The sequence below is a fragment of the Lithobates pipiens genome, unplaced genomic scaffold (genome assembly GCF_037356315.1).
Source record: "Lithobates pipiens isolate NorthernLeopardFrog02 unplaced genomic scaffold, aLitPip1_a1.2 Scaffold_23, whole genome shotgun sequence".
In the NCBI taxonomy this organism is placed as follows: Eukaryota; Metazoa; Chordata; class Amphibia; order Anura; family Ranidae; genus Lithobates; species Lithobates pipiens.
Window position 1 is genome coordinate 34939248 of NW_027507785.1, and position 27576 is coordinate 34966823.

General features: G+C 45.0%; 1 protein-coding gene across 4 annotated transcripts in view; it reads left to right on the top strand.

Annotated features, from left to right (window-relative positions):
- GDPD4 (glycerophosphodiester phosphodiesterase domain containing 4) overlaps window positions 1-27576 on the top strand; it is a 205002-nt gene that overhangs the window by 51799 nt on the left and 125627 nt on the right. For all 4 annotated transcript variants that reach the window (XM_077451411.1, XM_077451413.1, XM_077451414.1 and 1 more), the window contains exon 3: window positions 26304-26407. In XM_077451411.1, coding sequence (XP_077307537.1) covers window positions 26304-26407 — 104 coding nt within the window. The remainder of the gene's footprint in view (window positions 1-26303; window positions 26408-27576) is intronic.

A 27576-nucleotide genomic window follows, 5' to 3' on the forward strand; every position in this document is an offset into this window, starting at 1 on the left:
TAGGAGTTCCAAAAAATAGCCTAATGCCTACAAATATTGCTTGATAGGCACTACTACTAGCACTACTAGTAGGATATACTGGGCGGACCAGGCAACCAATGAATAGTGCTGTTTGGAACAGATTACCAGTAAAGGGTACTGTTCACAGCAGACTACCAGTAAAGAATGCTGGCTGGACCAGACTGCCGGAGTGTAGATTGAAATAGGCTACCAATAAAGGGTGTTGGTTTGAACAGACCACCAGTAAAGGGTGTTGGTTTGGACAGACCACCAGTAAAGGGTGTTGGTTTGGACAGACCACCAGTAAAGGGTGTTGGTTTGGACAGACCACCAGTAAAGGGTGTTGGTTTGAATAGACCACCAGTAAAGGGTGTTGGTTTGAACAGACCACCAGTAAAGGGTGTTGGTTTGAACAGACCACCAGTAAAGGGTGTTGGTTTGAACAGACCACCAGTAAAGGGTGTTGGTTTGAACAGACCACCAGTAAAGGGTGTTGGTTTGAACAGACCACCAGTAAAGGGTGTTGGTTTGAACAGACCACCAGTAAAGGGTGTTGGTTTGAACAGACCACCAGTAAAGGGTGTTGGTTTGAACAGACCACCAGTAAGGGGTTTTGGTTTGAACAGACCACCGGTAAAGGGTGTTGGTTTGAACAGACCACCAGTAAAGGGTGTTGGTTTGAACAGATCACAGGTAAAGGGTGTTGGTTTGAACAGACCACCAGTAAAGGGTTTTGGTTTGAACAGACCACCGGTAAAGGGTGTTGGTTTAAACAGACCACCAGTAAAGGGTTTTGGTTTGAACAGACCACCAGTAAAGGGTTTTGGTTTGAACAGACCACCAGTAAAGGGTTTTGGTTTGAACAGACCACCAGTAAAGGGTGCTGGCTGCAATAGACTACCAGAAAAGGGTGCTGGCTGGAACAGACCACCCGTAATGCTGCGTACACACAACCGGACTTTCCGTCAGACTAGGTCCGAAGGGATTAGTCCGTTGGACAATCCGATCATGTGTGGGCTAGTCTGATTGTTTTTCTTAAAAAAAATAAGACGGACCTAGAAATAGAACATGTTTCAAATCTATCTTGATGGACTCAATTCCGATGGACTAAAATCGGGAAAACCGTTCGTCTGTGTGCTAGTCCGACGGACCAAATACGACGCAAGGGAAGCTATTGGCTACTGGCTATTGAACTTCCTTGTTTAGTCCCGTTTACATCATCATGTTCAAAACGAACGGACTTAATACGTTCGTTTGTGGCCAAGTTCGTTCAGAAAGTCCGTTGGAACTCCCCCGAAAGTCTGCCGGAAAGTCCGTTCGTGTGTACGCAGCATAAGGAGTGAAGGTTGTAAAAGTCTGCTAGTAAATGCTTATGATTATAACAGGATATCAGTAAAGGGTGCTAATTGGAAAAGTAAAGGGTTCTGGTTGGAGCAGACTACTGGTAAAAGGTGCTGGTTGGAATTGACTACCAGTAAATTATGTCGGTTGTAGCAAGTTATCAGCAAAGGGTGCTGGCTGGAGCAGACCACCGGTAAAGAGTGCTGGTTGGAACAGACAACTTCAGACAAAAGCTGATGTTTTTATCAGGTATTCAATAATATGCACTGATTGGAACAGACTACAGGTAAAGGGTGCTGACTACTAATAAAGGGTGCGGGTTGGAGCAGACTACTAATAAAGGGTGCTGGTTGGAGCAGACTACTAATAAAAGGTGCTGGTTGGAATAATGTACAGATAGAAAGCACGTGCTGGAACAGACTACCAGTAAATTATGTTGTTTGTAACAGGTTTTCAGTCAAATTTGCTGATTGGAACAGACTATCAGTGCTAGTTGGAGCAGACTGCTAGTAAAGGGTGCTGGTTTGAGCAGACTAGTAGTAGAGGGTGCTGGTTGGAGTGCACTAGTAGTAGACTATGCTGGTTGGAGCAGATTAGTAGTAGACTATGCTGGTTGGAGCAGACTAGTAGTAGACTATGCTGGTTGGAGCAAACTAGTAATGGAGGGTGCTGGTTGGAGCAGAATAGTAGTAGAGGATGCTGGTTGGAGCAGACAAGTAGTAGAAGGTTCTAGCTGGAGTGTACTAGCAGTAGAGGATGCTGGTTGGAGCCGACTACCGTGTTTCCCCAAAAATAAAACATATCCTGAAATTAAGACCTACTGTGATTTTCGGAGAGGGCTGCAATATAAGCCCTTCCCTGAAAATAAGCACTAGTTGAAAGCCCTTGGAAAATGCTAGAATCCACTCTATTACGGTAGTATATAATTTAGAATGTGTGTGTTTCTGTAATATAATTGTTCCAAATACCTTCGGTATAGCACTCAGCTGACCTCCCGCTGCTCTCCTCCTCTTCTCCCAGCTGTCAGCGGGGGATCTTGCACCCCCCCCCCCACAGTGCTCGAAGCGGGGAAGAGAGCTCTGGCGGGTCACAGCGCTATAAGAAGGTATTTGACACAATTATTTTACAGAAACATACACAGTTTACTTTATAAAATACTGCAATAGAGTGGATTCTAGCATTTTACAAGCAGTTTTACTCAGTTCCACTGGGGATTCCTGACATGTAGGGAGGGAGAGTGGGAAAGAAGACAGCAAATGAGATAAGACCTACCCTGAAAATAAGCCCTACTGTGTCTTTTGTTGCCAAAATTAATATAAGACCCAGGCTTATGTTTGGGGAAACACAGTAGTAGTAGGGAGTGCTAGTTAGAGCAGACTAGTAGTAGAGGGTGCTGGTTGGAGCAGACTAGTAGTAAAGGGTGCTGGTTGGAGTGGACTAGTAGTCGAGGGTGCTGGTTGGAGTGGATTAGTAGTCGAAGGTGCTGGTTGGAGCAGACTAGTAGTAGAGGGTGCTGTTTGGAGCAGACTAGTAGTACAGGATGCTGGGTGGAGCGGACTAGTAGTAGAGGGTTCTTCTTGGAGCGGACTAGTAGTAGAGGGTGCTGGTTGGAGCGGACTAGTAGTAAACAATGCTGGTTGGAGCAGACTAGTAGTAGAGGGTGCTATTTTAAGCAGACTAGTAGTAGAGAGTGCTGGTTGGAGCAGACTATTAGTAGAGAGTGCTAGTTGGAGCAGACTAGTAGTAGAGGGTGCTGGTTGGAGCAGACTAGTAGTAGAGGGTGCTGGTTGGAGCGGACTAGTAGTAGAGGGCGCTGGTTGGAGTGGACTATTAGTAGAGGGTGCTAGTTGGAGCGGACTAGTAGTATAGGGTGCTGGTTGGAGTGGACTAGTAGTAGAGGGTGCTAGTTGGAGCGGACTAGTAGTAGAGGGTGCTGGTTGGAGCGGACTATTAGTAGAGGGTGCTGGTTGGAGAAGACCAGTAGTAGAGGGTGCTGGTTGAAGCAAAATAGTAGTAGATGGTGCTGGTTGGAGTGGACGAGTAGTAGATTGTGCTAGTTGGAGCAGACTAGTAGTAGAGAGTGCTGGTTGGAGCTGACTACTAGTAGAGGGTGCTGGTTGGAATAATCTACCAGTAAAGGGTTCTAGTTGGAACAGCCTACCAGTAAAGGATGCAGATTACTAGTAAAGGGTGCTGGTTGGAGCAGATTACTAGTAAAGGGTTCTGGTTGGAACAGCCTACCAGTAAAGGGTGCAGATTACTAGTAAAGGGTGCTGGTTGGAGCAGATTACTAGAAAAGGGTGCTGGTTGGAGCAGATTACTAGTAAAGGGTGCTTGGTTGGAGCAGATTACTAGTAAAGGGTTCTGGTTGGAACAGCCTACCAGTAAAGGGTGCAGATTACTAGTAAAGGGTGCTGGTTGGAGCAGATTACTAGTAAAGGGTGCTGGTTGGAGCAGATTACTAGTAAAGGGTGCTGGTTGGAGCAGATTACTAGTAAATGGTGCTTGGTTGGAGCAGATTACTAGTAAAGGGTGCTGGTTGGAGCAGATTACTAGTAAAGGGTGCTGGTTGGAACAGCCTACCAATAAAGGGTGCAGATTACTAGTAAAGAGTGCTGGTTGGAGCAGATTACTAGTAAAGGGTTCTGGTTGGAACAGCCTGCCAGTAAAGGGTGCAGATTACTAGTAAAGAGTGCTGGTTGGAGCAGATTACTAGTAAAGGGTGCTAGTTGGAGCAGATTACTAGTAAAGGGTGCTAGTTGGAGCAGATTACTAGTAAAGGGTGCTAGTTGGAGCAGATTACTAGTAAAGGGTGCTGGTTGGAGCAGATTACTAGTAAAGGGTGCTGGTTGGAGCAGATTACTAGTAAAGGGTGCTGGTTGGAGCAGATTACTAGTAAAGGGTGCTGGTTGGAGCAGACTACTAGTAAAGGGTGCTGGTTGGAGCAGATTACTAGTAAAGGGTGCTGGTTGGAGCAGACTACCAGTACCACAATTTCCGGGTGCATTTTTTCACGTGCGTTTTGATGTGTTTTTTATGCGATGGGCCTTTTTGCTCACTCTTTTTCTTCTTCATCTCAATTGAGGACATGTGCATTCCAGTGCGATTTTCATGCGTTTTTTCCAGACACGTTCCATACTTTTGTTGACTGCGCTGGCGTGAAGTAGGGCCATTAGAATCCATGTTAAACACTGTCCATGCTGTTTTGATGCAGAATTAAAAACGCACTGGACTGCATCTGGTGTGAGCCACCCCTAAAGTGTGCTGGTTTGGAATGACCTATCAGTAAAGTTTAGTACAGATTACCAGAAGAGAGCTTAGAGGTTGGCGTAGACCACCAGCAGGGGGCACTACTTAATGCAGGCAGTTATTAGGGGTGGTTGGAATTGGGTAGCAGCAGAGACACAAATGTATTTGATAACAGCGGGCAGAAAGTGTTTTTCTCATCTATCCTCCCAGACAAGCCAATCGCCAGCCTAGCTCTATGTGCCGCATATTGTACACGGTGGTGTTTGATGTACACAGGACATTCTGTGCCACGTACTTCTCAAGGGCTCCTAATGGCACAATAATGATGGCCAATCGAGATTTCCACATCTAGGAAATGACGGGTTTTCTGCTGGGAGAATTAGGACAGAAAGTGCAGCAATAACTGCCTATTGAATTGTCACACAACAGAGATTAAATTACAGGCTGTAATGGGAGCACGTCTATAACATACAAAGACAATCAGCCAAGAATTCTATTCCCTATTACAGCAGGAAAAACATCGCAATGTGTTATTACAGAACGGAGATCGGTTTACAATACGATCTGTGCTTCATTTCTGGTATATTAAGCATGCATGTTAACCTAATGAAGAACCCCTCGTTGTCTTATTTGCAGTTTAAAGTATAGCTAAACCCAAAACAAAAATGTATTGTATTGTAGCTTTTCGCTCTTTAGATGTGGCGGCTGTATTTGTATTTTTTTTCAGGGTTTTGTTGCTTTATTTTCACCTAATGATCCTGCCAGTAACACATGTCCTGCCCCGTGGTGACAGCGGTCACTTACTCCACTCCATCTATGGAGGAGCAGCGTTGTTACCCTATGACACATATGTCAAACACAAGGCCCGCAAGCTGAATCTGGCCCCCCAGGCCATGTGGTCCCCCACACCCAGTTTTTCAGCAGAAATGTGACCGAACTCCATTCTGCTACCTCTGGCTCTCACATTCCACTCCCCACTGTCACTTGTAAACACGGAAGCCTTCTAAAGCTTCTAAAACATTCAGAAGCTCTAACAGATCCCTCAGGTGCTCTAAAACCTACACTCTGTACACAGCGCAGCCCTGAATTCTGAACTCTGTACATAGCGCACTCCTGAACTCTGCACTCTGTACATGATTATACTCCTGAACTCTGCACTCTGTACACAACGCAGCTCTGAACTCTGTACATAATGTACTCCTGAACTCTGCACTCTGTACATAATGTACTCCTGAACTCTGCACTCTGTACATAATGTACTCCTGAACTCTGCACTCTGTACACAACGCAGCCCTGAACTCTGTACATAATGTACTCCTGAACTCTGCACTCTGTACATAATGTACTCCTGAATTCTACACTCTGTACACAGTGCATCCCTGAAATCTGCACTCTGTACACAGCGCAGCCCTGAATTCTGAACTCTGTAAATACCACACTCCTGAACTCTGCACTCTGTACACAACGCAGCCCTCAACTCTGAACTCTGTATATAATATACTCCTGAACTCCGCACTCTGTACACAACGCAGCCCTGAACTCTGGACCCTGTACATAATGTACTCATGAACTCTGCACTCTGTACACAACGCAGCTCTGAACTCTGAACTCTTTACATAATGTACTCCTGAACTCTGCACTCTATACACAATGCAGCCCTGAATTCTGAACTCTGTACATACCTCACTCCTGAACTCTGCACTCTGTACATACCTCACTCCTGAACTCTGCACTCTGTACATAATATACTCCTGAACTCTGCACTCTGTACACAACACAGCCCTAAATTCTAAACTCTGTACATACCGCACTCCTGAACTCTGCACTCTGTACATAATATACTCCTGAACTCTGCACTCTGTACACAACGCAGCTCTGAACTCTGTACATAATGTACTCATGAACTCTGCACTCTGTACACAACGCAGCCCTGAACTCTGAACTCTTTACATAATGTACTCCTGAACTCTGCACTCTATACACAATGCAGCCCTGAATTCTGAACTCTGTACATACCTCACTCCTGAACTCTGCACTCTGTACATAATATACTCCTGAACTCTGCACTCTGTACACAACACAGCCCTAAATTCTAAACTCTGTACATACCGCACTCCTGAACTCTGCACTCTGTACATAATATACTCCTGAACTCTGCACTCTGTACACAACGCAGCTCTGAACTCTGTACATAATGTACTCATGAACTCTGCACTCTGTACACAACGCAGCCCTGAACTCTAAACTCTGTACATAATGTACTCCTGAACGCTGCACTCTGTACACAATGCAGCCCTGAATTCTGAACTCTGTACATACTGCACTCCTGAACTCTGCACTCTGTACACAACGCAGCCCTGAACTCTGCACTCTATACACAACGCAGCCCTGAATTCTAAACTCTGTACATACCTCACTCCTGAACTCTGTACATAATATACTCCTGAACTCTGCACTCTGTACACAACGCAGCCCTAAATTCTAAACTCTGTACATACCACACTCCTGAACTCTGCACTCTGTACATAATATACTCCTGAACTCTGCACTCTGTACACAACGCAGCTCTGAACTCTGTACATAATGTACTCATGAACTCTGCACTCTGTACACAACACAGCCCTGAACTCTAAACTCTGTACATAATGTACTCCTGAACGCTGCACTCTGTACACAATGCAGCCCTGAATTCTGAACTCTGTACATACTGCACTCCTGAACTCTGCACTCTGTACACAACGCAGCCCTGAACTCTGCACTCTATACACAACGCAGCCCTGAATTCTAAACTCTGTACATACCTCACTCCTGAACTCTGTACATAATATACTCCTGAACTCTGCACTCTGTACACAACGCAGCCCTAAATTCTAAACTCTGTACATACCACACTCCTGAACTCTGCACTCTGTACATAATATACTCCTGAACTCTGCACTCTGTACACAACGCAGCTCTGAACTCTGTACATAATGTACTCATGAACTCTGCACTCTGTACACAACACAGCCCTGAACTCTAAACTCTGTACATAATGTACTCCTGAACGCTGCACTCTGTACACAATGCAGCCCTGAATTCTGAACTCTGTACATACTGCACTCCTCAACTCTGCACTCTGTACACAACGCAGCCCTGAACTCTGCACTCTATACACAACGCAGCCCTAAATTCTAAACTCTGTACATACCGCACTCCTGAACTCTGCACTCTGTACATAATATACTCCTGAACTCTGCACTCTGTACACAACGCAGCTCTGAACTCTGTACATAATATACTACTGAACTCTGCACTCTGTACACAACGCAGCCCTGAATTCTGAACTCCGTACACAATGCAGCCCTGAACTCTGCACTCTGTACACAACGCAGCCCTGAACTCTGCACTCTGTACATAATGTACTTCTGAACTTTGTACACAGTGCATCCCTGAAATCTGCACTCCGTACACAGCGCAGCCCTGAATTCTGAACTCTGTACATAACACACTCCAGAACTTTGCACTCTGTAAGTAACACACTCCTGAACTCTGCAGTCTGTACATAAAGCACTCCTGAACTTTGCACGTAACACACTCCTAAGCTCTGTACTCTGTATGTAACACACTCCTGAACTCTGCACTCTGTACATAAAGCACTCCTGAACTCTGCACGTAACACACTCCAAAGCTCTGCACTCTGTATGTAACACACTCCTGAACTCTGCACTCTGTACATAACACACTTCTGAACTCTGCACTCTGTAGTAACACACTGCTGAACTCTGCATTCTGTAGTAACACACTGCTGAACTCTGCACTCTGTAGTAACACACTACTGAACTCTGCACTCTGTAGTAACACACTGCTGAACTCTGCACTCTGTAGTAACACACTGCTGAACTCTGCACTCTGTAGTAACACACTGCTGAACTCTGCATTTAACACACTCCTGAACGGTGCACTCTGTATGTAACGCACTCCTGAACTCTGCACTCTGTACATAATACACTCTGAACTCTGTACATAACGCACGCTGAACTCTGCATTCTGTATGTAATGCACTCCTGAACTCTGCACACTGTACATAACACACTCTGCACTCTGGACGCCATGCACGCTGAACTCTGCACTCTGTACGTAATGCACTCCTTAACTCTGCACTCTGTATTATGTAACACACTCCTGAACTCTGCACTCTGTACGTAACGCACTCCTCAACCTTGCACTCTGTACGTAACGCACTCCTGAACTTGTGCACTCTGTACGCAACGCACTCCTGAATTCTGCACTCTGTACGTAACGCACTCCTGAACTCTGCACTCTGTACGCAACGCACTCCTGAACTCTGCACTCTGTACTTAACGCACTCCTGAACTCTGCACTCTGTACGTAACGCACTCCTGAACTCTGCACTCTGTACGTAACGCACTCCTGAACTCTGCACTCTGTACGTAACGCACTCCTGAACTCTGCACTCTGTGCGTAACGCACTCCTGAAAGCTGCACTCTGTACTTAACGCACTCTGAACTCTGCACTCTGTACGTAACACACTCCTGAACTCTGCACGCTGTACATAACGCATATGTCAAACACAAGGCCCGCAGGCCAAATCCAGTCCCCCAGGCCATGTTATGTCTGGCCCCCCAGGCCCTTGCACCCAGTTTTTAAGGTGGAACGTGGTTGAAGTCCATTCTGCCACCACCAGCTTTTGCCCTCCACTCCCCGCTGTCACTTGTAAACACAGTCACGATTAGTCTTAGGCCGCGTACACACGCACGGACTGTTCGCCCAACCTTGTTCGTCAAACAGTTTCGGCAAACAGTCCGCTCAAAATTAGCATGGACGGACATGGCCACACACGACGAATGAACAGTTTGCTGAAACCGTGCGCGATGACGTGAACGGCACGTACGACGGGACGAAAAATACGACGTCCTATACACTGCATTATAACTTTCGGCGTGTAAATCCTTTCTGAGCATGCGCGGAACTTAGTTTGACGAACAAGCCTACACACGGGCGGACTGTTCGCTGAAACAAGGTTTCAGCGGACAGTTTTTCGGAAATTCCGTAAAACCTTGTTCGTCAAACTGTCCGCTGAAACTGTCCGCTGAAAGCCCACACACGAGCGGACTGTCTGCCCAAACACTGTTCAGCGGACAAAGTTGGGCGAACAGTCCGCCCGTGTGTACGCGGCCTAAGAATTGAATTACTGAATGATAAATACAAAATACTATATACTACCACAGGGGCGTTTTCACACAGGCGGCCAGTGAGTGGTAAAAGCAGGAGGTGGAAGCGCAGTCTTACCACCCACCTAAATTATACTACTACAGCCAGACAAGGCTGTTCACATTCCCTGACAATCACCTCTACATGCAGAGTTTAACATGTGGCACTGCCCATTAAATGTGCCTATTAAAGTCAATGGGAGTGTGACGCAGGCACAAGGCAAGCGCTTGTGGTTGAGGTGCCGTATTTTCATCCAAATTCCCCTTGAGGTTAAAAAAATCCCAAATGTATTGGAGGTGGCAGGATTGCTGTTATACCACCCACTGAAAAGATATTTACTGCAAATCACTTTTCAGAGGGCTGTAGGCACTGCTACCCATGTGACAGAGCCCTATAGGATGAGCACAATAGAAAGTTTCCATTTCTTTGAATTTTAGAAAAATTAAAAAATAATTTAAAGGCGCAAGGGGCTTTAAATAGCTACTAAGCGTAGCTCCTTTAAATTCTCCTGAACTTATTCTGGTGCTCAAAAAAGGCCCCTCAATAGCTTCATTATTTTATGTGTTTATTACATATCAAAAAACACACAATAAAAAATTAAAATAATAAAAAAATTAATAATTAAACCATTATCAGCACCAGTACACAAATACAGATTAAAAAAAGGGAAATCAAAACAAATACAAAGAATGCTAAATTATATGAACTAAACTACACTAAATACACAGAAAAACACGCATATACTAACTAAATAAAAAAATTAATAAAATAAATACCAGTACATTTTTTTCTAAGAAAAAGTGAGAGCTTCTACTTCTACTGACAGTGATATCTGTAATTTTTGCGGCAAAACAAAATCATATCATTCATCCCTACCTACAATAAACAATTTTACTACTATTATACTATAAATATATAGGGTCAAACCTGTCAATGTATTTTGGGACTACACATCCTATCAAGACACGTAGGAGTATTTGGTGATGTCATTGTTGATTCTTTAGCTGAGTAGGCCTGTTTCAAAGATGGTTTCTTGTTCTGCTCTGCTATGATGCAACAGGGTGAGGGGTAGACAAATGCACACTTTTTTTCATAGGGCTTCAGTCTAGATAAGCTGTCCCTCCTTTGCAAGGAAAGTAAGTGGTTATATTTAATAATTGGTTATATTTAGTAATTTCATGACCTTCTTTGGACCAGATGTGTCCTTCAAACGCCAACCAAAACTTTTATACTGTTGTATTGAATATGAAAGGGTCTTGAGTCTGGAGCCCTCATTGGACTTTTTTTACACACAGGTATTAAAGTGTAAGTAAACCCCCCCTATCGTTTTTAGCCAAGGAAGCTGCCACCTTTGCCTCTGTTTAATCTACAACTGCCATGATGCTGCACATGTGACCAGTTTAGACACCAGCCATTGGTTGGTTTGACAGTTTGGTTGAGAGCATAACCAATGGGAGTGTTACATTTCCGGCACGTGCCGGAAATTAAACTGTTTTATGGGTGGGGTTTACTTCCTCTTTAATTCCTATCTGTGCTCTGACTAGGGGAGATTTCACAAAAAGTGGTGGGAAACCCCCCCCCAGCTGGAGCACAGATAGGAATTAAAGTGTCACTAAACCCACATCATAAAAAACGATCAATAAATGGTGTATTACATGCTGTTCATACTCATACAGTCATTATGAGATTTGTTTTCTGTATTCTGCAAAAAACCTGGTTGATCCTGATGCTCTCCATCTCCTCCTCCTGTTCATGTCCCCAACTCAGCTAAGCATTTTGTAGCTGTGGTGGCAACTCTGCACATGCTCAGTTTTCAGTGAGTTTCTATGGTGAACATTTCCTTTCTATCAAATCTGAGCAGCCCATGTGACTATAGCAGTGATTCTCAACCAGGGTTCCGTGGAAGCCTAGGGTTCCTCCAAAGGTTGCCAGGGGTTCCTTCAGCATTGGGCAATTTCTGCTTCTCAGATAAGTTCCCACCGACACCATTGATCTTTTTAGCTATCTGTAAGGAGGTAATTCTTCCCTTTCTAAAATTTCTAATTTTTAGCAGGGGTTCCCCGAGACCACAGAACTTTTTCAAGGGTTCCTCTGTGTTGAAAAGGTTGAGATAGGCTGGACTATAGAGTCACACATGTGGGTGTATACACAGTGGTAAATGACAGCCCACTCCCTCCCTCCTCCTCCAGGCCTACTAACCATGTAGTGCGAGGGCCTGCCTGATTGCATACAAATTGAACCTCCTAAGGTTTGACCTCATATTATATGGTTTTGGTAAATCTGAAGGAAAAAATCAGCAGAAAATCTTACAGTGTGTATGGGGCTTAACAGTTGTAAAGGAGGACGTTTTTTTTATCTTAAAGCGGGAGTTCCGCCGTTTTTTTTTTTCTTTTTTAAAGCCAGCAGCTACAAATACTGCAGCTGCTGACTTTTAAAATAAGGACGCTTACCCGCCCAGCGCGGCCCGCGATGTCGGCACCCAAAGCCGATCTCTCGATTGCCTCTCGGGTGCTGCCGCCGCCATCTTGGCTATGGGAACCAGGAAGTGGAGCCTTGCGGCTTCATTTCCCGGTTCCCTACTGCGCATGCGCGAGTCGCGCTGTGCAATAAGGATGGTCCCCGCTGTCTCTGGGATCTGTGTGTTTCTCAGCAGACAGCGGGGGACCTGCGGAAAGGGGCGTAGATTCTGCGGAAAGGGGCGTAGATATCTGCGGATATCTATTCCAGAAGTGGGTGCAGATACCTGTACTGTACAGGTACCTGCACCCCCCTCCCCCCTGAAAGGTGCCAATTGTGGCGCCGGAGGGGGGGAGGGTTCCAATGAGCGGAAGCTCCACTTTAGGGTGGAGCTCCGCTTTAAAGTGGTGGGCCAGCGAAATTTTTTTTTTTTTTAAAGTCAGCAGCTACAAACATTGTAGCTGCTGACTTTTAATAATGTAGCAAACAAATCAGGTATCTCTGCGCCAGCCAATTAGATACAAAGAGTGGAAAACTGCTGCATGCACTGAAAGAGGTTAATCCAACCCGGAAAAATATTTATATGTAATAATGTAATAGTGCTGCGCAATGTAGAGGGGAAAACAAAGAGGGGGAAAATAAGGGGGGGGGGGTTTGGGGCAAGGAAAGGCAGGAGGGGTGGAGGAAAGGGGGAAAGAGGAGGGGGAGGAGAAATGGGAAAGAAGGATTCCCAAGGTGGAAAAACAGGGGGAAGGAGATAGGTGGAAGCAATTTAAAGAATAATGTGACGTTTTACTAAGTGTACTAATAAACACTCCTTCAGTTAAACATAAAAAGTGAATGTAAAAAAAGAATATAAATATTCATACGAAATTATATCAAACTGAGATCAAAACAGAAAAATATATAAAGAAATTCCATACAAATTATTACCATGTGCAGTGCATACAGGGCCGTCTTTAGCGCAGGGCAAACGGGGCACCTGCCCTGGGCCCAATGTTTGTAGGGGGGCCCGCACTGTCTGCTACCCGCGAATTGTGGCCCCGATGAAGGTTTTGCAGAGTGCACAGAGGACACGGGAGGCTGTATTCCCGGGGCCGGGAGCTCCACTGACGCTCCCACTCCGATCACTGGCTCTCACTACAGCCGCTCTGTTCCGAGATTACAGGCTGCACGGGGGCGGGGTCAGAGCGTCAGTGGAGCTCCCGGCCCCGCCCCCTCAGCTGGCTAGCGCGGGAATACAGCCTCCAGTCCTCTTGTCCTCTGTGCACTCTGCAAAACCTTCATTGTGGCCCCAATTCACGGGTAACGTGGCCCCCCTGCAAAGCATCAGTGGAGCCCCCGGCTGTTGTAGTGAGAGCAGAGAATGGAATCCCTCTAAATGTATGTAGTGAGTTTGGCTGCCCAGGTATGTCCTTGCACCCATAAAATGCCTGACTGCTTAAACACTGAGCTGTGTTATTCAACTGTCAAGCTGTGCATTGCTAAAAATTCTCTGAACATCTCCTGTAGCATGTCCGCAGTCTCTGATTGTCTCCTGCAGTATGTCCGCAGTCTCTGATTGTCTCCTGCAGTATGTCCGCAGTCTCTGATTGTCTCCTGCAGTATGTCCGCAGTCTCTGATTGTCTCCTGCAGTATGTCCGCAGTCTCTGATTGTCTCCTGCAGTATGTCCGCAGTCTCTGATTGTCTCCTGCAGTATGTCCGCAGTCTCTGATTGTCTCCTGCAGTATGTCCGCAGTCTCTGATTGTCTCCTGCAGTATGTCCGCAGTCTCTGGTTGTCTCCTACAGTATTTCTGCAATCTCTGATTGTCTCCTGCAGTATGTCCGCAGTCTCTTATTGTCTCCTGCAGTATGTCCGCTGTCTTTGATTGTCTCCTGCAGTATGTCCGCAGTCTTTGATTGTCTCCTGCAGTATGTCGCCAGTCTCCGATTGTCTCCTGCAGTATGTCGCCAGTCTCTGATTGTCTCCTGCAGTATGTCGCCAGTCTCTGATTGTCTCCTGCAGTATGTCGCCAGTCTCTGATTGTCTCCTGCAGTATGTCCACAGTCTTTGATTGTCTCCTGCAGTATGTCCGCAGTCTTTGATTGTCTCCTGCAGTATGTCCGCAGTCTCTTATTGTCTCCTGTAGTATTTCCACAGTCTCTGATTGTCTCCTGCAGTATGTCGCCAGTCTCTGATTGTCTCCTGCAGTATATCCCCAGTCTTTGGTAATCTCCCGCAGTATGTCCGCAGTCTCTGATTGTCTCCTGCAGTATGTCTGCAGTCTCTGAACCTCTCCTGTAATATGTCTGCACTCTCTGACACTCTCCTGTAGTATGTGTGTGTATTAATGTGCCCCTTTACTTGCTCAATTATTTAGGATTGCTCCACTGCTCAGTGAGAGGTAATGATGTGCATTAACCTGTAGCAACCAATCAGCGAACAGTAGTGATCTGCTTTAATCTCTAGTAGCCAATCAGTAAGTGGTAATGATGTGCATTAACCTCTAGCAACCAATGGGCAAGCAGAAATTATGTGTTGTAACCTCTAGCAACCAGCCAGCGAGCAGTAAGGATAGGCTGTAACCTCTGGCAAACAATTGCAATCACTGCGTGATCTGCTGCAGTAAACTGATTTTGAGTCTACCTGCTATTTTTTGTATGCCTCAGAATGGAGGGGGGGGGGGGGGGGGGGGCCCAAGAAAATGTTTGCCCAGGGCCCAATCCAAATTAAAGACGGCCCTGAGTGCATATCATGTGATAATCCAACAATAAGGAAAAAGTGTCAAGTGCCAGAACTTATCCGTGCAAACACTGCAAACTATATGTAAACTTCACAGTCAATATAATAAAAAAAAGAAATTATTTATCCGTGCATTCCATATAAATAAATGTGCAAAAACTGCAAATGCAAAAAATCCAGCAGTAAAGTGCCAGTGCTCTATGAGTCATGCAGGCAAAACGGTGAAAAAATTCCTTTCCTTCACTCCGTTCAGTGAGTGGATAGGTGTCCCCTTACCTTACTGCTGTAAGGTTACAGTGTGGACATAGAATTGTAAATGGTCTCTCTGTGTCCCCAGACACATAGATTCGTATGAATATTTATATTCTTTTTTTACATTCACTTTTTATGTTTGACTTTTAATAAGCACTTACCTTTCTAGGGTTCCTGCGATGTTGGCCGCCCGAGGCCCACTCGTCCCTCAACTCTCGGGTCCCTGCGCCGCCATTCAAAGTAAGGGAAACAGGCAGTGGAGCCATGCGGCCGTTTCCTACTGCGCATGCGCGAGCGATTTGTGAATGGGGCGCTCTGTGTTGTGGGACACACACAGTTCCCACAACACACCGCGCCCCATTCACCAGAAGACAACGCTAGGAAGACCGAAGATCACCGCGGAATAGGAAGAGGCAGATTAGGGTGATCTGCCTAGCAACAGCCATTTCTGGTAAGTGAAAAAAAATATTAATTTTTTTATTTTTTATTTTTTTTGGAGCCTTTTTATGCATTTTTTTTTAGGGTGGACCTCCCCTTTAATGCATTATATGGAGAATGATTTGCTCTCTCCATGGGCCATAATCAGTGGGTAGGAGGCTTGCCCCTAGTTCCCCCAAAAGCCCCTGTCCTAACTGCCACTACAGCTCTTTAATTATACTGTATGTACTGTATACAAGTACTAAAAGCACCCTACTGAGTCCAGTTACAGCTTTTATAATCCGTGATGAAGGAGAAGTGTCTGAGGCCGGGTTCACACTGGTATGACATGACAGTAGTACCACTTTGGATCCGACTTTGCACTGCGACTTTGATTCCTGACAATACCAGGCACTGTCTGGAATTAATCTTTAGGGGGAACTCCACGCCAAATGACAAAAAAACAAAAAAACTGCATAGGTTCCCCCTCCAAAATCCATACCAGACCCTTATCCGCCCACACAGCCCGGCAGGTCAGGAAAGGGGATGGGGACGAGCGAGCGTGCCATGCACCCCCCCAACCGGAAGCACCTTGTCCCCATATTGATGAGGACAATTGCCTCTTCCCGACAACCCTGGCCATTGGTTTTCGGGGTCTGCGGGCAGGGGGCTTATCGGAATCTGGAAGCCCCCTTTTGTACCCCTACCCAGTCACCTGAAAAAAGTGTAAAAAATTAAACACAGCACACTATTAAGGCAGCTCTGGCATCTTGGAGGGGGGACCCATGCCGTTTTTTTTTTTTTTTTAATTTGGAGTGGAGCTTCCCTTCAGGATCATCAGAGCAGTTGCGCACCAATGTTGGATCAGTTAAGACTTTGATCTGACTTCAGTGATAGTCAATGGGCTGAAGTAGGATCAAAGTCGGACCAAAGTAGTGCAGGGAGCATTTTCAAAGTCGGACAGACTTGTGTCGGACCAGTTAAGACGGCTCTCATAGGGAAACATTGATTTTCACATGTCATGCGACATGAGCTCCCAACATTCGTGGCGTTTGTCGTACCAGTGTAAACCCGGCCTAAACCCCAAAATGCATTGGATGCTCCATGTTGTCTTGTTATCAGCATCAGCAGTTAGTATCAGCAACACTATTAATAACATTTGGCACCAGACCAAAAATCTAAAAATCTTTTAATAGTGTTTGCTCATAACAAGACAACATTGAACAACCAACACGTTTTGAGGGTTAAGAAACTCCCACTTCATCAGGGCTTATAAATGCAGTTACTGTGTGCTTTCAGTACTTATATGTTTATAATAAAGAGCAGCTCTGGCAGTAACGACAGGTCCTATACCAGAGCTATGGTAAGCACAACATTTCTAAGCCCTGATGAAGGCGAATGTATGAACCCCTGAAACGTGTTGGCTGTTCCATATTGTCTTGTTATGAGCAAATACTAATAGTAAAAGATTTATGACTTTTAGATCTTTGGTCTGGCACTATTATTAGACTTTTTAAAGCGGGAGTCCGCCGGGACTCCGCGTTTTTTTTTTTTTTTAAAGTCAGCAGCTACAAATACTGCAGCTGCTGACTTTTAAAATAAAGACACTTACCTGTCCAGCGCGCCCGCGATGTCGGCACTCGAAGCCGATCTCTAGATCGACACTCGAGTGCTGCCGCCGCCATCTTGGGTATGGGAATCAGGAAATGGAGCCTTTCGGCTTCATTTCCCGGTTCCCTACTGCGCATGCGCGAGCCGCGCTGCGCAATGAGGACGGTCCCCGCTGCCTCTGGGATCTGTGTGTTTCCCAGCAGGCAGCGGGGCACTTGCGGAAGGGGGCGGGCACTTGCGGAAAGGGGCGTAATGTACGCCCCTTTCCGCAGAGAGCTAGCCCGGAAGTGGGTGCAGTTACCTGGATTATCCAGGTAACTGCACCCCCCTCCCCCCTGAAAGATGCCAACTGTGGCGCCGGAGGGGGGGAGGAATCCGATGAGCGGAAGGTCCATTTTAGGGTGGACCTCCGCTTTAAATGGTGATCTTAAACTTGGGTTCCTCTAAATAAGGGGTATTCTGTTTTTGTTGAGAGCGGCCTCCTGGGTGCTACTGCGCTCCATATCAGCTCAATTGTCTTTCTTCAACCATGAGCTACTAATACTTTGGATAAGTCAAATATGGTGTCGCCAATATACATGCTCAGGGAAGGGACTTCAGCATTGGAAAGAGAATATATCTCCAGTAGGGCTGGGGAAAAAATCGATTTAAATCTTGAATCGAGTTGAGAGGTCAAATCGATCCAAAATTTCAGAAAATCGTTTTTTTCGATTTTCTTTTTTCACCAGGACTAGCATCGACACCACACCGGTCCTGAGGTGCTGTGGGCAGAAGTTTTTAGGCGAGGCCGCGGCTTCGGCCTAGTCCGCGAGGCCAGACGCCGACACTGCGGTGGTCCTGAGGAGCTGCGGCCAGGAGTTTTTAGGCAAGGCCGCGGCTTCGGCCTAAACTGCGAGACTGAAGCCACGACCTCACCTAAAAACTCCCTCCTGCAGCTCCTTAAGACCGGCCTGGTGTCCATCAAAAAAAAAAAACTCGATTAGAATCGTGAATCGAGTTTTTTTTTTTTTTTTTAATCGCAGATATATATTTTTTTTAAATCGCAGATATTTTTTTTTTTAAATCGCAGATATATATTTTTTAAATCGCAGATATTTTAAAATCGCCCAGCTCTAATCTCCAGGTCCGGCATGCGCTGCAGGCAAAATCTCTCCTATAGGTTCTTGCTTTAGCTGAATCCTCACTGTTAGCCCACCAATTTAACTGTAGACAACACTGGACAGAGGATTTATGTGATATTCTGGGTCAGTGCCAGGACAAGGTCCCCTAGTGCCCATGGTGAACATGCCAAACTGCACCCCCACACCTCAAAATGTATGAGCATTCCCCCTCTCCAATGAAAAGAATTGGGCACTAATCTGCCTGATTACCCCTAAGCACAAATTCTCCCTCCTCCCAGTACAAATCCACCCCCTGCTGAAATCCCCCCTCCCAGCACAAATCTCTGCCCCCGCCCCCATCCCCTAAATCCCACCAGCACAAACACCCCTCTCCTAAAAAAAATTCATCCCTTCTAGCACAAATCCTCCACCCCTCAAATATTCCCTCCGACTATACATTCTGCCCCCCCCCCCCACTCCAAATCCTCCTCTTAACACAAATATCCCCCCCAATCATCCCTACTGGCACAAATCCCCCCCCTAAATAAAATTCTCCTCCTAACATAAATTTCCTCTACCATATCACCTCTTCTAGCACAACCCCCCCCAAATTGACCCTCCTAGGACAAGTCCTCTTCTCCCATCCCCCCCAACACAAATCATCCCTGAATCACTACTCCTAGCACGCACACCAAAAAAGTCCTCTCCTAGAACAATTCTTACCCCTTGCAGCCCCCCCAACACAAATCCCCTCCCCCCTAATCTCCTTGCGGTGCCCCTCCCACCTCACATGATACCACAGTGCCCAAGGGAGTGGCCCCTCCTGCCCACCCCTTGTCCTGGCCCTGTTCCAAGTGATACCTGGGATGCCATCTTAGAATCAGTACCTGTTATTTCCCTCTCGACCTCTCACAAACTCACTCAGTAGTTCATCTTACACAGGGTATGTAGAACCCCCGTTAAGCTATTGTAGTGGGGGAGACGGGATTTCCCAGATTGCCTGCAATGCAATGTACATAGGGGTTATTTTATACATTATCTGAAGCTGTAGTTTGGCTCAGACTAATTTCTCTAAAAGTTCTGGTTTCTGTACCAGTTCAGCTGGGTGTGGTTTCCCTGCTGTACATTCTGGGAGTGGGTATTTAAGGTACCGATGCCATGTTTTTTTGTTCGTTTTCCGGGGTCCATGATCCCAACCCCAGGGCCCTCCTGGCCTGGGGTCTGTGTCGCATGGTCTTGCGCCTCAGGGCCGGCTGGCCCAAGGTTTCGCAAAGGGAGAGTGTAGGCCCAGAAATGTCTTGGGGCCTACTGATCCAGGGGTGGTCCTGTGCTGTCTCCCCTGTAGGGAGAAGCCAAGAAAAGCTGGAGGATCCAGGGGAGGACTTTTCCAGTGGAGGACCGAGCGCGAGGCTGGTGTCTCTGGAGGAGCCTGGAAACTGTTTGAGGATGCAACCCGGATCAATATCCTTACAGTATCGCCGGGTCGGCTGAAAGAATCTGGTACTGTATGGTAGTTCTTCCTAAAAACTCTCAAAAATCTCGAAGTTCAGTTAGCAAGTCTGTGGCAGAGACTTTGTTGTGCATCTACTTCCAAAACCACTAAGTTCAATTAACAAGTCTGTGGCAGAGACTGTGTGGCATCTCATCGGCTGCTGGGTCAAGTGAGAGGGGCCTATCCGGTGACTGCTGGATCCAGTCTGTGGAGCTGTTTGTCCTCTGGATCTGACTAATACCGCTAACCCGCAATTACCAGGTGCCTGAAACCCCCCTTATCCTCTAACCCTCTATTGAAGGACTGTGTCTTTCTTTGGTGTTACCCCTAAATAAATCTTCAAAAAGGACCACGTGCCTGATATATCATCATTTAGGCTACTTTCCACGGGACCCCCCTAAGATGAAGAGGAGAGCAGGTGAGGTAACGGTAAGCCCGAATAAAATCATCAGCTCCTTCGGGGGTTAGTGCTACAATATGATATGGCATTGTCCAAAACGGACTAGATACTGGGGCAAGGTCCTTCAATCTCCTTGGTGGCCCAACAGGCGATTCACCAAGATCCACTGATTTGCTTGTTGGAAGCCTTGGACGCTAAGCTTTATGAACCCGGAGTTTATATAATGATTCTAAGCCCTCGTACACACGATCGGAGATTCCAAATTTTCCAACTTGCCGGAAATATTTTCCAACAAAATGCTCCGATCGCACATACTCCGATCATGTGTAGAGAATTCCGATCGGACGAAGTGCCACGCATGCTCAGATCAAATTCCTACATCAAAGCTATTGGCTACTAGCCTGAACGTAGTCCCATCGTAACGAAATTACGTCGTCACGTTCTGAAAGATCGGATTTTCCGACAACTTTGTCCGACCGTGTGTATGCAACAGTTTCGGACAAGATCCGTCGGACAAAATCCGACGGATTTGGTTGTCGGAATCTCCGACCGTGTGTACAGGGGCTTAGACTGTTATATCTATCGAGAACGTTAATCGCCTGCTACTGGCTAGTCTCTAATCCCCCAACTAGACAACAATGGGTGGACTATGTCAAATCTTTATTGCTCAGACAGCAACTAATTTGTCAGCATCGCAATGCCCAACACAAATTCCATACCATTTGCCAGGGTTGGTTGGACGTAACTGGGCTTGCCCTTCCACAATTAGACTGTTGCAAGTGTAAAGGGTTCTTATAGTGCCTATTATAAGAACAATCCGTTCGTGTCTAAGTGGGTTACAGTATATGGCTAAGACAAGGTCTTATTATCAATCCCAGTGGCTGCTTGGATTTGTGTTTTTCTCTATAACTTTAACCACTTCAGCTCCAGGAGATTTAACCCCCTTCATGACCAGGCCATTTTTTTTGCGATACTGCACTGTGTTACTTTAACTGACAATTGTGTGGTTGTGCGACACTGTACCCAAATAAAATTTGTTATAGAGATTTCTTTTGGGGATATTTGATCACCTCTGTGGTTTTTATTCTTTGCGCTATAAACAAAAAAAAGAGCGACAATTTTGAAAAAAAAAAACAATATTTTTTACTTTCTGCTATAAAACATATCCAATAAAAAAATATATAAAAAAAAAATCGAATTTCTTCATCAATTTAGGCCAATATGTATTCTGCTCCATGTTTTTTGTAAAAAAAAAAATCTCAATAAGCGTATATATTGATTGGTTTGTCTAAAAGTTATATCGTCTGCAAACTATGGGATATTTTTATTTATCTTTTTATTTATTTAGTTTACTAGTAATGGTGGCGACCAGCGACATAAAACGGGGCTGCGATATTATGCGGACAAATCGGATATCTAACTGAAACTTTTGACACTTTGGGGGGTTATTTACGAAAAGGCAAATCCACTTTGCACTACAAGTGCAAACTACAAGTGCAAAATGCACTTGAAATTGCACTGAAAGTGCACTTGGAAATGCAGTCGCTGTAGATCCGAGGGGGGCATGCAAGGAACATAAAAATAAAATTTTAGCTTGCACATGATTGGATGATAAAATCAGCAGAGCTTCCACTCATTTCAGATCTACCCCTCAGATTTACAGCGACTGCACTTCTAAGTGCACTTTCAGTGCAATTTCAAGTGCACTCTGCACTTGTAGTACAAAGTAGATTTGTCTTTCGTAAATAACCCCCTTTATGTGGGCCAGTGACACTAATAAAATGATCAGTTCTAAAAAATATGCACTGTCACTGTAGTAATGACACTGGCTGTGAAGGGGTTAAACATCAGGGGCGATCAAAGGAAAATGTACGCCTACATCGTGCTTACTCACTGTGTGGGGGGGGGAGGTGCTTTGACTAGGGGAAGGCAAAGATCTGTGTTCCTGCTTAGCAGAAACACAGGATCAGTACATACCCCTCTGACAGAACCACAATCTGCCTTGTTTACATAAGCAGATTGTTGTTCTGCCTCTGTGCTGTGTAATCGGGTACCCAGTTCTGGGCTCCTGCTGTGCATAATCACAGCAGGAGCAGGTCGCGGGCAGCACGTGCGCGTGCCCATGACCCAGAAGTGTCAGAATACGTTCTAGATACCTGATCTGCCACAGAATAGCTGCCCTGCCACAGTAAATGTAACGGTGGGTGATCCACACGCAGTGAAAGTAAAAATAAAATTAAAAAAATTCCTTAAAAAATAAGCAAATAAAGAAATATTAATATAGCGTATACAATTGCAAAATGAGTCATATTGTAATTGTATGTTTTTAAAAATTGCCTTTCCTTTTAAATCTGCAGCGCTGTAACTTTCTGCAAAATTCAATGCAATATGGGTACCCGGAGGCATTCTGTACACAGATGGTGTACAGAGCGCCCCCAGAAATGTAATTTCCTGCTTGTGTGATTGGCTCACTGATTTTCCCAGAAGGCTGCACTAAGATACAAGTAGAATTTCAGGCATCCCCTGCAACAATAATGTCATTTTTGGTAGAGCGGCACGATTCTGGCTAAAATGAGAATCACAATTTTTTTTGCTTAGAAGATAGATCACGATTCTCGAGGCGTAACATCATCTTTCACATTAAAATAAAAAAAAATTGGGCTAACTTTACTGTCTTGTTTTTTTTTTTTTTAATTCATTGAAGTGTATTTTTTCCCCAAAAATTGCATTTGGAAGACTGCTGGGCAAATACAGTGTAACATTTTATTCCCTAGGGTCTCTGCTAACATAAATATATATTGGTTGTGGGTTCCAAGTAATTTTCTAGCAAAAAATAGTGATTTTAATTTAAGAAATAAGTGTCAGGAAAAAGATTTAGACTTTAAGTGGTTAAACTTCCTGCATTTACACGTTGTTAAAAACTTGGCAGACTGCCTAGATTTTTTCTTTACACATAAGTTTATCCCTTTGATCTAAGAAGGAAGAGTTAGTTACAATGTTTCATGTTAAAGTGAGCAGATAAGTCTCTCCACTTGTTATATGAACAAATCAGCAAACTCTGCAATAGAGATAGTCGGGAGGGGGGGGGGGGGGGTTTAATCGAGATCGCGATTTTTTAACGATTAATTGTGCAGCTCTAATATTTGGTGAGCTTCTCCCAAATGGATATCACATCTAAAGGGATGCAGACACTGCCACTTTCTTCCACTTGCCCGGCAGGTGCAGCAGGTGCAGCAGATCCATTGTGTACATGGGCAAATAAACAGCTATTCCTTCAGGAAAAACAAAAGGTAGGAATCTGCAACAAAGTTTGTTAAAATTCCTGCAATGTTCACAGATCATCCAGAGGGGAATATTTTTTTTCTTCAACAAAAGTAGAGTTACTCCTTAAATTTCTGTTGACAGGTTGTTGGTAGTGTCTAGTCAAATATCACTGAAGAATGTCATTATTGTTCCTTTTGAAAATATCAGAGTATTGACTACTATTACCGTTATGATGTTAATTGTTGTATTCAATGTACGTATGCTTGTACTCTTTCTTTTTTGTTTCTTTTTTATATAATAAAATAGTCTGGATTAAAAAAAGAACACATGCTCAGGAGTTAATTCGTTTCCTCGAAAATAAGACCGGGCCTTATATTAATTTTGGCTACATAAAACACACTAGGGCTTATTTTCAGGGGATGTCTTATTTATTAATGGTATGTACAAAAACGTGCCTCCCCCTGTCAGCTCAGGAGCCAACATTGTGAAATTCTGTAATCCCAAAAATAAACCTTAGTTTAAGATCTAATAAAATCATGTAAACTGTTCTGTAAAAAGATATATTATATAATGTGCAATGTGTCCTCTTGTGTAACTATATTGTGGAAAATACCTTATTGACGGTGCTCACGTGACCCGCCGGAGATCTTTTTTATAGGGCTGTTACTGATTAAAATTTTCGTGTTTCGATTAAACAATTTTTTTTAAAATCGATTAATCGACTAATTTTGATTAATTATAACGCACATACAGATCCAACTACTTTTAGCTGATCTCCTTGCATTGCAGCTCTGCATTAGTCAGTGGTAAATGTGGTATACACCATATACAATCACCCAACACTAGTTAGTTTCCACAATCCATGACTTAACTTCACAGTTCACACAAATACATTTTAAATTCAAACTGTAGCACTGACGTAAGTATTTTTTTTTTTCCACAGCAGCGTGACAATCCCTTCACCTCCGGTCTAACTAATCACTCTCACCTTATGGCATGGACCCCTGTGCAAACAGGTGGTCATGCAAGCGGGTATCAAAAGGGTTAACATGGACCATAAACTTCTCTCACATCTCCTTAGATCTCAGCAAGGACGCCAGGTCATGGATAGAAAGAAAAGATCTAAGTGCTCACCGCGTAAAGTGGGGTGCCCCTTAAAAAAAAGTCAGCAGCTACAAATACTGCAGCTGCTGACTTTTAATAATCAGACACTTACCTGTCCAGGGGTCCAGCGATGCGGGGCAACGAAGCTCCGCTCGTCCCCCCCTCTGATCGGCGGCGCCGGCATTCCTACTGTGGGCACCGGGCTGTGGCTTCACACCCAGGCACCCAGTGCACATGCGCGAGCGGCGCCGTCATCTGGGACCTGTCACGTGTCCCAGATGACTGACTGCGCCGAGGGGAAGTGACGTTGGTTGCCGGGGCACTGAAGGAGGCAGACTACGAGGGACCCTCTAGCAACAGGCATTTAGAGGTGAGTTAAAAAAAATTAAAATTTTTTTTCATTTTTGGGGAATTTTACTATTTTTTTTTGGCGGAAACACCACTTTAAGTATAAGATTTAATTTTTATGTTCAAACACAAACTACTCACATAAAGATGATAAAAACACAGCATGTAAAGCTGGCAATCGTGTTAGTTCCGTAGGGCAGCAGGGGGTGACGTCATGCGTAGCTCCGCTCCCGTACGTGTTACGGTCAATCAGAACTTCAACGTCACCGGACTCCTCCCCCTTCCCTTCGTTAGAAGACGGAGGCACTTGGGGAAGGGGGGGGGGGGAGTCCTGTGACGCCGATGTCCATGATGTCACCGGATCTCCGATTGAACTCCCTGAAGACCCGGAAGCCGGCGGAGAGGTGAGTACCGATCAAAAGAATTTTGATCGATCAAAAAAATTAACGATTAATCGAGGAATTAATCGTTAATTTCCGCAGCCCTACTTTTTTCTCTGAATACTGTAGAGGGAGGGGCTGAGATCCCCGCTGACGTCAGCCCTGCTCTGAGCACTGCAGAGGGAGGGGCTTCTGACGTCAGCCGGGAGGAGAAGAGAAGAGATTCACGCGGGTCACGTGAGCGCCCTGAGGCACTGTAAATAAGGCGTTTTTCACAATAAAGTTACACAAGGAGACCCACTGCACATTATATAATCTTTTTACTGAACAAATTACATGATTTTACAAGGTCTTTAGGGCTTTTTTTGGGGGGTAGGACTTATATTGCAGCTATCCCAGAAACTCACGCTAGGTCTTATTTTCGGGGTAGGACTTATTTTCAGAGGAAACAGGGTACATGGCAACATTTTGGTTGGAGCTCCACTGAAGTCAATATGTGATTTGCCCATGCAGGCTAAAGATAAAGACAATACAAAGGAGTATGTACTGTGAACCGTTTGTGCAATTCATATTGTATTTATGAGGAAAAGGTGATCCGCACTCCGGTGATTGCGCTTAAAAAATGTGGTATTTATTAACAAGCCACAGTGACCAAATGCAAATAAGAAAGGTTGACGCGTTTCAGCCTATAAGGCCTTAGTCATAACCTTATGACTAAGGCCTTATAAGCTGAAACATGTCAACCTTTCTTATTTGCGTTTGGTCACTGTGGCTTATTAATAAATACTACATTTTTTAAGAGCAATCACCGGAGTGCGGATCATCTTTTCCTCATTTCTCTACTCAGCCAACGACTGTGGATCGAACGCCTGGGAGCTCTGCTTTCTATGTGATGTATGGTTAGTAGCACTGACTTTTTTGTTTATATATTGTATTTATGTCTTGCAGAAGGAGAACGTGTTCTTCTTCTTCCTGATCAGTGCGTTCTGCCTGGCTCTGGTCTTCTTGTATTTCTGGGGAGAAGCAAAGAATGACTACAATGATTTTGATTGGTGAGTATTCACGTACCGTTAGGATTTTTGAAATCACTGCTTGGAAATGCTTCTGTACTGCACACCTGGCCATAATTTGTGTCTTTAAAGTGTACCTGTAAGACCTGTGTTCTGTCGAGAAAGGTCCCCCGTCGGATAGTGTCCGCCCTGTACTGCGCAGGCGCAGCGCTTGTGCAGTACGGAGAACAAAGGAGACACCGAAAGTAACCGAACATGAACGGCTGTTTATCAGCTGTACACAGCGCCTGCGCAATTAAGACTACATTGTGCCACACGCTGCTTAAGAACCTATTTCTTTGGAACTTTTTTTGTTTTCTCCTTAATGTTTTATTTGATTACAGCAGCTGCTTAGTTTAATTTACTTCTTATTTTGAGCACTGGATACGTGACACTGTTTGTTTTACTTATTGTACATTCCTATGCACTGCAGCTGACCTGTGCTGCAAACAGGGACGGTGACGTGACGTGACCTCTGCGTTGCAGAAAAATTCAGCATGTCTGCATTTTTTTCCTTAACACACATTCCACCCCAGCTGAAGGCAGCATTGCAGTGTAAACAGGGCACATAGAAAATAATTGTTTTCTATGTGTCTGAGAGCAGAGAAACACCAGTCACTGAACATAGTGTGAATGGGTGCAAAACTGTCTTGGATAGAAGCTGGTGGAATGTAGTTATTATTTTATTACAGGTATTTTATTCAGCGCATTCAATTTGCGCAGCTTTTTACATATTCTTTATACATTCCCAAAGAGCTTACAATCTAAGGTTCCTAACTCACAACATATTCAGACAGGAGCCAGTGAACCTACCAGCATGTCTTTGGAGTGTGGGAGGAAACCGGAGTACCCAGAGGAAACCTGCACAGGCACAGGGAGAACATGCAAACTCTGTGCAGGTAGAGCCATAGTTAGGATTTGAACCAACGATCCCGGTGCTGCTAGGTGGAAGTAATCACCAGCCTATTATCACCCTGGGATGACAAATGCAAGATCTCTGCACTTGAGTTCCCAGGTCCATCCAACTACTCCTGTCTAGGACAGCCATTCTCAAGCAGGGTTCAATGGAGCTCTGGGGTTCCTCTAGAGCAGTGGTCTCCAAACTCTAGAGCAGTGGTCTCCAAACTAAAACAGTGGTCTCCAAACTCCCAGGGGTAGGATGTGGCCCTTTG